Source organism: Bidens hawaiensis, unplaced genomic scaffold (assembly GCF_021521415.1).
Source record: "Bidens hawaiensis isolate Kalapana, Puna unplaced genomic scaffold, B.hawaiensis_p1.1 tig00003902_1, whole genome shotgun sequence".
Taxonomy (NCBI): Eukaryota; Viridiplantae; Streptophyta; class Magnoliopsida; order Asterales; family Asteraceae; genus Bidens; species Bidens hawaiensis.
The window spans coordinates 377,076-389,413 of NW_027491226.1; the positions used below are offsets into that span (position 1 = coordinate 377,076).

At 31.4% G+C, this 12,338-nt stretch overlaps 1 protein-coding gene across 1 annotated transcript; it reads left to right on the forward strand.

The window, feature by feature from the left end:
* Positions 1-7,535: 7,535 nt before the first annotated feature.
* LOC143624637 (uncharacterized) lies at positions 7,536-8,282 on the forward strand. The gene has a single exon (XM_077095216.1). It carries the CDS (start codon positions 7,536-7,538, stop codon positions 8,280-8,282), a length of 747 nt encoding a protein of 248 aa, XP_076951331.1.
* Positions 8,283-12,338: the final 4,056 nt, after the last annotated feature.

Sequence of the window (12,338 nt, forward strand, 5' to 3'; positions counted from 1 at the left end):
TGTATTATTAAATGGGAGCACGGGGTTCAGTATTTCAAGCGTATCACTGACGTGCTGACGATGCCGAGATGGGATGTTCGTACACCGGCTAATAGACCGTTCATGAATTGGGGTGAAAATCAATGCGCATAATGGTTCTATCAGCATCTTTTACATGAAGTAAGGTATGGATTCAAGTATTTCAAGCCTCAGGTTCCTACTCGTAAGTATATTGACGAGATAGATCCATGCAATGGTAGGAGGAAACTGGTTCTTAATGTAAAGTAGCCTCGCACATTAAAGAAGTATCATGTAAAGACTTTTTCTCAAAGTCTTTATAAGAAGTTTAACAGGTGGTATTATGATAACAAGACTGGTGAGGCAGTAATTTTATTGGGATCAGGTCTGAAGACTTTTTCTCCTGTAAAGACCTTATGTGGCTACTTAACCTGTCTTAATCCGACAACAAAGTTCTTTACAAGAATTGTATCAGATGGCGGACGTCAAAGACAACGAGCAAGCTATGCAATTTCAACGTGTTATTCGCATTTGGTATGCTTTGGAAATTCGTAGCTGTGCGGATTGGAAGACTAGCCGGTTCAAGAAATAAAGTATTTGAAAAATAAAGAGCTCGAGACGAGGGGGAGTTTTTGCGTCTCGGTTTTTGTATTAAGTATTTTGGATATTAGAATAATTTATTAAGGGTATTTTGGTAAATTGTATTGGCACATTCGCTAATTGTAAGACACATTGTTAGAGTAGATAATAACGAATGTGTCCCCGTGTTTATTAGTTCTCATTCGTTAGTGTTGTTAATGAATGAGACTAACGAATGTGCTTATTCTTTAAGATAGTGAATAGGATTAATTTAATGTATGATAGCGAATGACTCTCATACGTTATGACATGCATAATGAATGAGGTCTTCGTCTATATATTCCCTATAAAGTTTATTCTAAAGTAACAAGTTCTTATTTTATTATTCAAATGTTGTTACTCTGCCCAAATATCTTCTCAACACACACTCTCTCACCTAGTTAACGTAATCAGACAAAACCTAACTAATTCATATCTGGAGACTAGATCTTAAAGTAACAAGTCAGAATTATGACTTATCAGGTTTGAGTTTCCTTTTCTTATTTAATTTTTAATCCAAACTTTAACTTCCCACAACCCAAACACATTTTAACATTTTTTTTTAATTCGTTTTATTTATATTTTTTAATTTTATGTTAATATTGTTTGTTTGAACTTTGTTTTCTTATTTTTCTTTATTTTATTCATTCTTTAACTTTAATAACTTCCTCTTTGACTTGAGATTATAAAATAGATTCTTAATTGTTTGTTTCTGAAATAGTTTTTGTATTCCTCAATGCTTCCGGGCATACCCTCGAACAACAAGGTAATCGCCAAGGAATTTTGTAATACTTGATCATTAACTATCATACTGTTAACTGTCGCTATTTGATTAAAACTCACATGATCTGTGGAAAATAGAAATGGTCTCGATTCACATGCCATACGCGGATCAATGACATCTACGCCTACCGAAGGCGGTACTATGTTGTTTGCTATAGATGTACAAAAAGATGTACCAAGAAGAAGATGACACTGTGTACTTTGTTTTCACAAATCATGAGGAAACTATTAACAACTTACATGTATGTAAATAGCTATCCAGCTATAAATGACAAAACACTTCCTACAATACATGACTATTTTTCCATAATTGCAAAATAGGATTTGGTTAGGCATGGTGCAGCCTACAAACAAAGTACATAAGATGTATATATGTGTGAACCTACAATACATGACTATTTTCCATATAGCCCTGCTTGCGGTGCGCACATATGATGTATATATGTGTGAACCCTCGGGTGGGCAAAAGTGAAATTGCACTAATTTTGACGTTATTTTACTAATCTCGTGAAAATAACGTTAAAAGTGACGGATGGTTAATCAGGCATCATGTAGTGGCGTTGATAGCTGAAAGATAAGGGTACATGCACCGATCAGTCGGTGTCCCGATGATTGAGTGCTATGTGCCTTATGTCCAAGGCTTGATGCAAAACTACTATCGAGCCGGGGGTCTCACCGGAAGCAGCCTCTCTATCCCTATGGGGTAGAGGTAAGGCTGCCTACATCTTACCCTCCTCAGACTCTACCATAGCTTTGCTATTGGTGGGATATACTGAGTACGATGATGATGATGGTGCAGCCTACAAACCTTTTTTTGGGTATGTTGTATCATCATATAACTAAACACTCTGGTAGTAACAAATATGGTAAGTGAAATTTAACAATCATGCTTATCAGTCAACAACAGGATGGCAACTGTACTTTTGTTTTTTTCCAACACAACGCACGCACGCCGTAGGTCAACTCAATTCAACAGTCTCGCAACGCGCGGGTCTCAAGTACTAGTTTATAATCCTACTAGGTTAGGTACCCGTGTATATAACAGGTTGAAAAAATCAATTTTATAAGTCCATAAAATTCAAAATACCAATAGCGAAAATGGTTGATAAAGAAATTCATAAATAAATTAAATATAAATGTAAATACGTAATCTATGAATACAATACAAAATTTATAATCTTAGGTTGATGATAACGTCTATATGACCTGGCTTGTGGTATCTAAGATTAGTAATTTTACATTGTCTCCACAGTTCAATTTGAGGACGCTAGGCAAATATAAATTTTGTTAATTATATTGTAATAATCAATTGTTGATTTCATGAATGACATCATTTATAGGGCCAGTATGGCTCTTTCACCGAAGAATTCTTGAATTTTGATGTGTTGTAGAATGGAAGGATACACAAAGTCGATTAAACATGGATTAATATAATAGAAAATTACATATACAAATGTTTGATTCTGCAACATAATATAATAAGGTAATTGGCAAGTATAAAACCAACAATATATGTCTTTACCAAGTTTAACCTAATACATCAAAAACTGGTAACAGAGACTTATAATTACAATGACATATTTTACAACACTGTTAACTACAACATACGTTGATTTACTTTTATCTGCAATGACATGAATTATATCTAATATTATAAATGAAATCATACAATTCACGATTCCCTGAATGTCTCGTTATACAGCATTTATAGTTGTATTGGTAGCATTACCATTAATTTGAATGTAATTCTTAAACTTCAGTAAATGAATGTTCAGCATGCTTCCCAACATCTTATTTCCCTAAATATCACAATATAATGCATAAAATTAGTATTAAGTCAGTTATTTATATTGCATCTTCACTCTCAAGAACCATTTCTAAGGAGTATGGCTCATCTTTTTCTAAAGGTCATTATCTATTTAAGGAGACAGTATGTTTAACAAAACTACATATAGTTATCTCCTAATTAATCAGATAGCGTACATCCATTCTGCTATAAAACCAAGTTTTTTACGCCATCTTAGGGGTTGTTTGGGATTCCTTATTTAACCTCCTTATGACTTATCCACTTACAAACTTTAACTTTCTCAAACATCTTATAAGTTATAAGTTATAAGGAATAAGGAGATAAAATAAGCAATCAACACCCCCTTAATTAAGAGCATGTTTGGAATTGAGTTTGAAAAATGCTTATTGGCTTTTTCAAAAAGCTATTTTGAAAAGCCAGGATTTGAGGCTTTTAGAAAAATGTTTTTTAACCCTTTCAAAAAGCTAAAATAAAAAGGATTAATTTTTGTGATTGCCAAACATATTTTAACTTACTGACTTTTTAAGAAAGCCTAGCCAATAAAGTCTTTTAAACTCAATCCCAAACATGCTCTAAGTTATCCAAAACAAACTGATAAACAAAGAATTACAGTAATACCTATACAATCTGAGGTTGGGCTTATAGTAAAAGTAATACAAATGTGATAATAAAAGGTGCGCAGTCATGGCCTGATTAAAGGATCCTATAGGATAGCATGATGTAAATCAAATAAATTATTTGTCGAGTTAATATATTTTACTTTTAGGATACATAAACTGCTTATAGGATAAGCATTAAGGCTTAAGAATGAATAAGTAAAACTAACCTTGTGTTGAGATCAGATCCACCTATAGCATTGGAGATAATTACGAAAACAGAGATTATAAGATAAAAAAATTGCAATTGATATGGGGTTTTCTAAATGGTTATAAATGATGAAGAGCACAAATCAATTCTCAGAAAAATAGTTGTTTAAAATTAAAAAAAAATGAGATACATTTAAAATGGTAATTAGTCAACTACATATTATTGTAATATATTAATTGCATATATCATGGAAAATTTACACCCTTCGGCTATATTCTGTGATTATTTCTTATATTTATGGTAGTACTTTTAGTAAATGTTAATTTTATTAGTTAAGAAATAATAGGCCTATTGTAAATGGCAATAGGTTTAAGCGGGATTTTGAAAGTGATGAGAGGCTAAGTTGAGGACACGTGGCAAATAAAACATTTATTTATTAAGTAGTATGGATATAGATGTAAATATTACTTTAAAAATATTAATAAAAAACTTAATATTTTTATTTTATTTTTATGTTTCTATATTATTATAATTTTAAAACAAAATCCATTATAATGTCGAGTCGAGTGGTCTGACCAATAAACAACTAAAAATATAAAATTGTAAAAAATGGTTCATGCTATCTTCTTTTTATATAACCCTGCTTAACCATACTTGAACCGGACCGAAAAAATTATTATATAGCAAAGTACTAACAAAACCTAAAAAGTTACACTTCCATTAAAAAAATATTGAGTCCCCACTGTGTGTTATGTATCACGTTTTCATGCCTTCTGGCTACTGTCCCGACCTAAAATGTCTAGGCTATTTAACATATTTAAGGCCCCATCCGGCACCCATTTCCAATTTATGTATAGGTAAAAAGAGAGACAAAAATGAGAATAGTAAGAAGTATTTGTGACCTAAAAAACCTTTAAAAAACCAAGAAAAATAATAAAAAAATCATAACTTAATATATTAATCAAAAACGAAAAAGGTAAAGGAATTTAAATGTTTTGTTCATCGTCCTCATTAAAAAAACACAATGTTGAAGAAAATACACGCAATGACGAAAATAAAAACAAAACACAATTATAAATAAAAAAGACAAAATAGATCGCAAAATATTACACTATCTCAAATACAATATAGCACAATGTTGAGTAATATAACATAATATCAGGGGAAAAAAAAGACACAATGTCACGAAAAAAAATACAATCAATGAAGAAAATAAACAAAAAAAAAACACAATAATCTATTTTCATCATTGTGTCTTTCATTTATTTACTTTTTTTAAACAAGGCGACAGGTAAAACATTTTAGTTTTTTTTTTGTTAATGTATACTTTAAGTTATGTTTTTTTAAATTACTTTTTTATTAGTTTTTTTAAGAGCTTTTTTGTTTTTCCCTACTTGTTTGGCTAAGGTGTGAAATAGGAGGCCATGGATTCAAACTCAATCGTGTGTAAAAATTTAGTCCTTCAAAATTAAGTAAATAAATCTTTCGATATTGTTAAACTTTTGAAACAAAATACGTTATTAATCCGAGGTAAGCGGTCTGACCAATAGACCGGTAAAAATATAAAATTGTAAACAGTGATTCGTGCTTATCTTCTTTTTATATAACCTAGCTTGATCTTACTTGAACCGGACCAAAAAAATTATTATATAGCAATGTACTGACAAAACCTAAAAATTTACGTTTCCATGAAAAGAACTATCGAGTCCGCCACAGGGTGTTATATATCACATTTCCACGCCTTTAGGCTATTGTTCCGGCCTAAAATGTCTAGGCTATTTAACATACTTAAGACCTCATTCAGTACCCATATCCAATTTAGGTAAAGGTAAAAAGGGAGATAAAAATGAAAATGGTGAGAAAAATTTGTGATTAAAACAATCAAGAAAAATAATAATAATAAATATCATAACATAAAATATTAATCAAAAACAAAAAAAGTAAAAGAGTTAAAATGTTTCCCACGTCGTTCCCATTAGAAAAACACAAGTCTAAGAAAAAAGACACACTAATGAAAATAAACAAAAAATAAAATGATAAATAAAACAGACACAATAGATCATAATAAAATACAATGTTGAATAATATAACATAATATCGAGAAAAAGAGACAATGTCACGGAAAAGAGCCACAATCAACGATGTAAATAAACAAAAAACATAATGATCTTTTTTCATCAATGTGTCTTTTTTATAAACGAGTACGAAGTAAAACATTTTAATTTTTTAAATTTTTTTTTCATTTTTAATTTATATTTTGAATTATGATTTGTTTTAATTATTTTTTATTAATTTTTGAAGAGTTTTTTCTTTTTTTTTCCGACCCATCATTCTCATTTTTATGTTCATCTATAATATATATAAAAGAAAACCCTAAAATCCTACGTGTCACGATGTGGTCGCTCCCCCCTTTTATGGAAGCCACCAGATTGCTTAATTTTCAAATGAAGGTCTCACATTGATTTAACCCAAATTCATGGGTATGGATCTTATCAAAACCAAATAGGTCTTAAATGGGTTATAACATCTCATTAAAAATTAATCTTACAAATTATTTGATATGAAAATCCTATAAAATATGGATATACTAAAATTTAATATCCAATTTAAAAAGAACAATATATTATTTATAATTAATAAACAATTTTATAGTAAAAAGCATAAGCGGGCCATGGGTCACCAAATCCATATAGCTTTTAAAAGGGTTATAACATATCATTTATTTATGAAACCCTTTCATCATCAACCCTAAGTATATTATTAACTTTCTTACAATTTTTCAACAACCATTCTCTTAAGCTATCAGATTGCTATATTTGTAAATGAAGGCTTCTCACGCATTTGACCTGAATTCACTGTTAAGGTCTCACCAAATTCAGATAGCTCTTAAACGGGTTATAGCATCTCATTATATTAAAAATTAATATCATCAAATATTTGATAAAAAATTCCTATAAAATAGGGATATACTAAAAAGTAATATCCTATTTTATTTAAAAAAAGATATTATTTGTAATTAAGAAATAATTTTATAATAAAAAAAATAAACGGGTAATGGGTATCACCAAACCCAGAAAGCTTTTAAACCGGATTATAACATATCATTTATTTGTGAAACCATTTTATTATCAAGTCTCAAGTATATTAATTATTAACTTTGTTACAATAAATAAAATTAAAATCCAAATATATATATAAATATTAAAAACGAATAATATAAAACAACCCCGTAATACGGGGAATAAAATCTAGTTTATAATATAACTTAAACTTTCGGACTTATTTGAACATTCAATTTTACAATCTATCGCTTTGATTCTTTAAATCCATCAATTTCGCCTCAAATAAGGAATCGATTATTCATGAAAACCATAATCCTTATCTATTCACCATGAATTAAAAAAGGAATCAACAATTTTTATTTTGTGATTGTACGTATATATCGGTTGTTATGCCTGCCTATATATGCGTATATACATATATACAGTTGATCGACCTATAGCCAATATTGTTTTGTTTTCCCATGGCTCCCCATTCTTTTATCCTGGTTATCAATATTTTTGTGACTTTGACATTATTATCGTTCAATGGAATCTCCGCCGTGAACTACGAAGTGGTTGTCGATAATCCACAAGATCCCGGCACCAAAAGATGGGAGACTGAAGTAGGCGGAATTCCGTTCACCAAACAATTAATGGCTGAGGTGAACGAGTACCTCTGGTCCACCATCCTTAAACAAACCGGAGACGAAAGAAAGCCTGTGCAGACGGTAACAGTTAACATCACAGCGAATTGTCCAGGCATGGCAGTCGCTGTGGGTGAAAACATTAGTATAAGTGCGATTTTTTTAAGAGATTACAAGGGGCCAATGACCTTGACAAAGGAATTCTCGTCCCTTATGTACCATGAAATGACCCATTCTTTCCAATGGAACGGGGAGGGTACGACCCCTCGGGAGTTGGTAGAAGGGATCGCGGATTATACCATCTTGAAAAAAAACATCTTCGCGCCGGGATTTGTGCCCCCTGGCGCGGGGGATAAATGGGACGTAGGCTATGATACCACAGCCCGTTTTCTAGAGTATTGTGACTCGCTGGTTCCCGATTTTGTGGCAAAGCTTAATAAGATGATGAGGAAATCTTATAATCCCTCCTACTGGTCAGAATTAACTGGAAAGACCGTGGATCAACTGTGGACAGATTACAAGGCTAAATATCCGAATCCTGCTCTTAAGACATTAGCCTCGTCACGCGCACTGCTCATGATTTAGTAGCTTACACGTCATGATTTAGCATATATATGGTCCTCGTTATTAAAGGGTTATGTTATGTACCCACGATTTTTATTTCTTCTTTGTTTGACTCCACATTTTATGGTGGACCTTTGCTAATATCCTTGAGGCTATATATATATATATAGCCCTTTAGGTTAATGAATAAAGTAGCTATACTATTTATTCTCTGTTGTTAAAACATGTCATTCATATTACATGAGGTTTGAGATTCAAGTGTGTGTGTGTGTGTGTGTGTTGTGAGGCCTGAACCAACAAATTAAACATATATGCTAAATACGAGAAGATGGCTTTAAAAGGAATATTACAAGGCTAGAGCTGATGTTGCATGCATGGTGTATGTTATGAAATAAATGAATTCGCTAACTAGGATGTAGACTTGCTGTGTAATACGATGTTATTTAACGGAAGTTCAAGTTCGTGTGTTTTAATTTGATTGTAACGGACTTAAATTGATGAGTTCCCTCCCTAAGGTGTTATAACGCAGAACAATCATCACAGCTACAATCAAATTTCTTGTTCATCCAATCTCTTTTCATCTATATTATTGATCAATTCATTAGAGGTATTCAAATCGAGGATAACAGATCAGTGGCTGTTGTTGGTGAGGTCAATGGAGGTTACGAAACGAACAAACCAGAACCAGCGGTTGTTCTGTGGTGATCAGGAGCATAACATACACGCATTTAATTACTCACACCAATCAGGCTTTTAGAGAGTACGCGTTGCATAACATAAAAAACCGGGAAAAGATTACTGTGCATGCATATCATTTGATTATCGACTAATTAATTGAAAGGAGACGGGTTCATCACGTAGCGCGACACCGCCCATCCTTGGGGTTTGTGAGATCCCCATCGCATATCGCAACGGGTTGCTTCCTGACCCATTACGTAGCACAGCTCGTCTTGAAATTCAGAAATTTCATTTTAGTCCTGTATCTTTTTCTACATTGTCAAAGTAGCCCGAAAGTTTAGGGATGCTACATTGTGACATCATAAACTAACAAACATAAACAACAGCATAATGAACATGAATAATCCATCTTTATTAATAAATGTGGAGTCGAATTACAAAGTGATTCGGGTAAACAAAATTAAATATATCATGTACATATTTGACGAATGTCAACTTTCTACACCGAGGACGTGCCTCTAAATATGTATTTACTTGGGGCATCTCAACAATTGTGGTTGCGTAGAATCGGTGGAAAACTGTATATTTTAAAAATCACGCCATTTTGAGGGAACTTTCTGTGTTCTACGATAACTGGTACCTCCATTTTGTTAATAGTCCTCTTGAACTAAAGACCGAAACTGGTTTCTCGACAATTCGTTGTGGTTGTTCGTCACGGGCATCCAAGTCGTTGAAAAAGTGAACTCATCATCATTGCTCCATGAGAACGGTCTTGCTCTCAGTGGCATTTGTTGATGATTTGAAAAAAACTAAATGGCTTTTGAAAGAGCTTGAATGATAAAAGAATGAAAGTTTTTTGTGTGAAAATTGGTTGAATAAGGTTAAATTAATAAGGTAGCATTTAATTATTAAAAAAAATGTTGTAACAATCATCTCCAACGTCTCTTTGAGATCGGGTACTACAAACCGATTTTTGTTGCCTAATTCGATAAACTTCAACATCGGTGTGTTACCGAATCGAGTAGGGCCCGGTTCATGGTACCCACATATGCCACTCTTGCCGTTATAAATTAACCATTTATCTATGGATAAAGTGATTTAATCCATTCTGATAAAGTAAATTTTAATATAAATTAACGTTGTTGGTTTTTTTTTTATGTTATTAATTTATTAGTTTATCATTTTATTTACTTTAGTGTTTGGTAATTTATTTAAGATTTTTAAAAATATTTAATTAAGGAACTTTATAATCATACTATGTTATTGACCCGTATACGACACGGGTGGAATTATATAAATCATGTAACAAACACACATTATTTTATAGGATTCCATAATTTGTGATATATGTTTTGGTGGGACAACATCTATAATATATATAAACGAAACCCTTAAAATCCAACGTGTCGTGATGTGGTCGCTCCCTCCTTTTATGGAAGCCACCAGATTGCTTGATTTTTAAATGGAGGCCTCTCATTGATTTAACCCAAATTCATGAGTATGGGTCTTACAAAAACCAGATATCTCTTAGACGTGTTATAACATCTCATTAAATTAAAATTAATCTTACCAGTTATTTGATATGAAAATCCTATAAAGTAGGGATATACTAAAATTTAATATCCAATTTAAAAAGAAACATATATTATTTTTAAAGGTTAGGTTATAATAGGAAGTATAATTTTTTTAGGAAGGATAAGAAGTAATCTTGGCCATTGATTTTGAACATGGAGGGTTGAGATTAGTTTAGTGGGAAATCAAGTGTGAACATAAGGGGAAGGGTATAAAAGGAATAACACATTTGTTGATTTTCTTTCTCCACTTGCAAGGCACATCTCAAATTCCCCCGTCATTTTAAACGTCCATAACTTTTTTTTATTACGTTTTTATTGAAAAACAAATTCACCATAATAACAAGTGTTTTTTTATCTTTAATATGAGTACCATATTGTAATATAAAAATTTTAAAAAAAATAGTAGGTTTTTTACAAATTGTGTTTTACCAAATTGTGTTTTACAAAATTATGTTATACAATAGTATTTTTCATTGTGTTTTTTTTTCATTGTGTTTTTTCTGTTGTGTTTTTTACATTGTGTCATACAATTGTATTTTTATCATTGTGTGTTTTTTTTTTCATAGTGTTTTTTTCCATTGTATTTTTCATAGTGTTTTCCATTGTGTTTTTTCGAACTTTTCCGGCAAGGTGGTGGCAGTGGGTGATGGGTGTGGTGGCGTGGGCGGTGGAGTGGTGGTGGATGTAGGAGATGAGTAAAGATGTAAGTGGGTTTTATGTAAGTGGGTTCTTGAAATTAATGTAAGTGCGTTTTGAGATTAAAGTAAGTGGGTTTTGATATAAAAGTGTTAAAGACAAAAATACCCTCCTTCCTAGCCTTCTTAGGAAAATCAAACTTCTTATTTGAACCTAACCCTAATTTTTAATTAATAAACAATTTTATAGTAAAAAACATAAACGGGTCATGGGTCACCAAATCCAGATAGCTTTTAAACGGGTTATAACATATCATTTATTTATGAAACCCTTTCATCATCAAACCCTAAGTGTATTATTAATTTTCTTACAATAAAGAAAATTAAAATCCAAAAAATAAGTATTAAAAAACAAAAAATATAAAACAACCATTCTCTCAAGCCATCAGATTGTTTTATTTGTAAATGAAGGTTTCTCACGCATTTGACCCGAATTCACGGGTAAAGGTCTCACCAAACCCAGATAGCTCTTAAACGGGTTATAACATCTCATTATATTAAAAAATAATCTCATCAAATATTTGATATGTAATCCTATAAAATAGGGATATACTAAAAATTAATATCCTATTTTATTTAAGAAAAGATATTATTTATAATTAAGAAACAATTTTATGATAAAGAAAATAAACGGGTAATGGGTATTACCAAACCCAGATAGCTTTTAAATCGGATTATAACATATCATTTATTTGTGAAACCATTTAATCATTAAACCTCAAGTATATTAATTATTAACTTTTTACAATTAAAAAAATTAAAATCCAAATATACATATATAAATAAACAAAAAATGTAAAACAACCCCTATAATACGGGGGATAAAATCTAGTAATATATATTTCTTAATAGCGGTACGAAAATAAATGATTGTTAAACTTAACTTTCAACCAAAATAACATTAAATTTACAATTATTATAAAGATAATTATAACTTCAGCTAAAAAATTCAAAAACTATATCATCAAAGCTAACAAATGACAAGCCATATAGTTGACCTATAAATTCATACGAAATTGAAAGATGAGTTTCGAAACTGAAACATAATTTGTTTGGCAGTCAACATATTTGTAGGTGGACAATTTTGCTCAAATTGAAACCTTCCTAACAATCAACGACCTGTTCTCCGC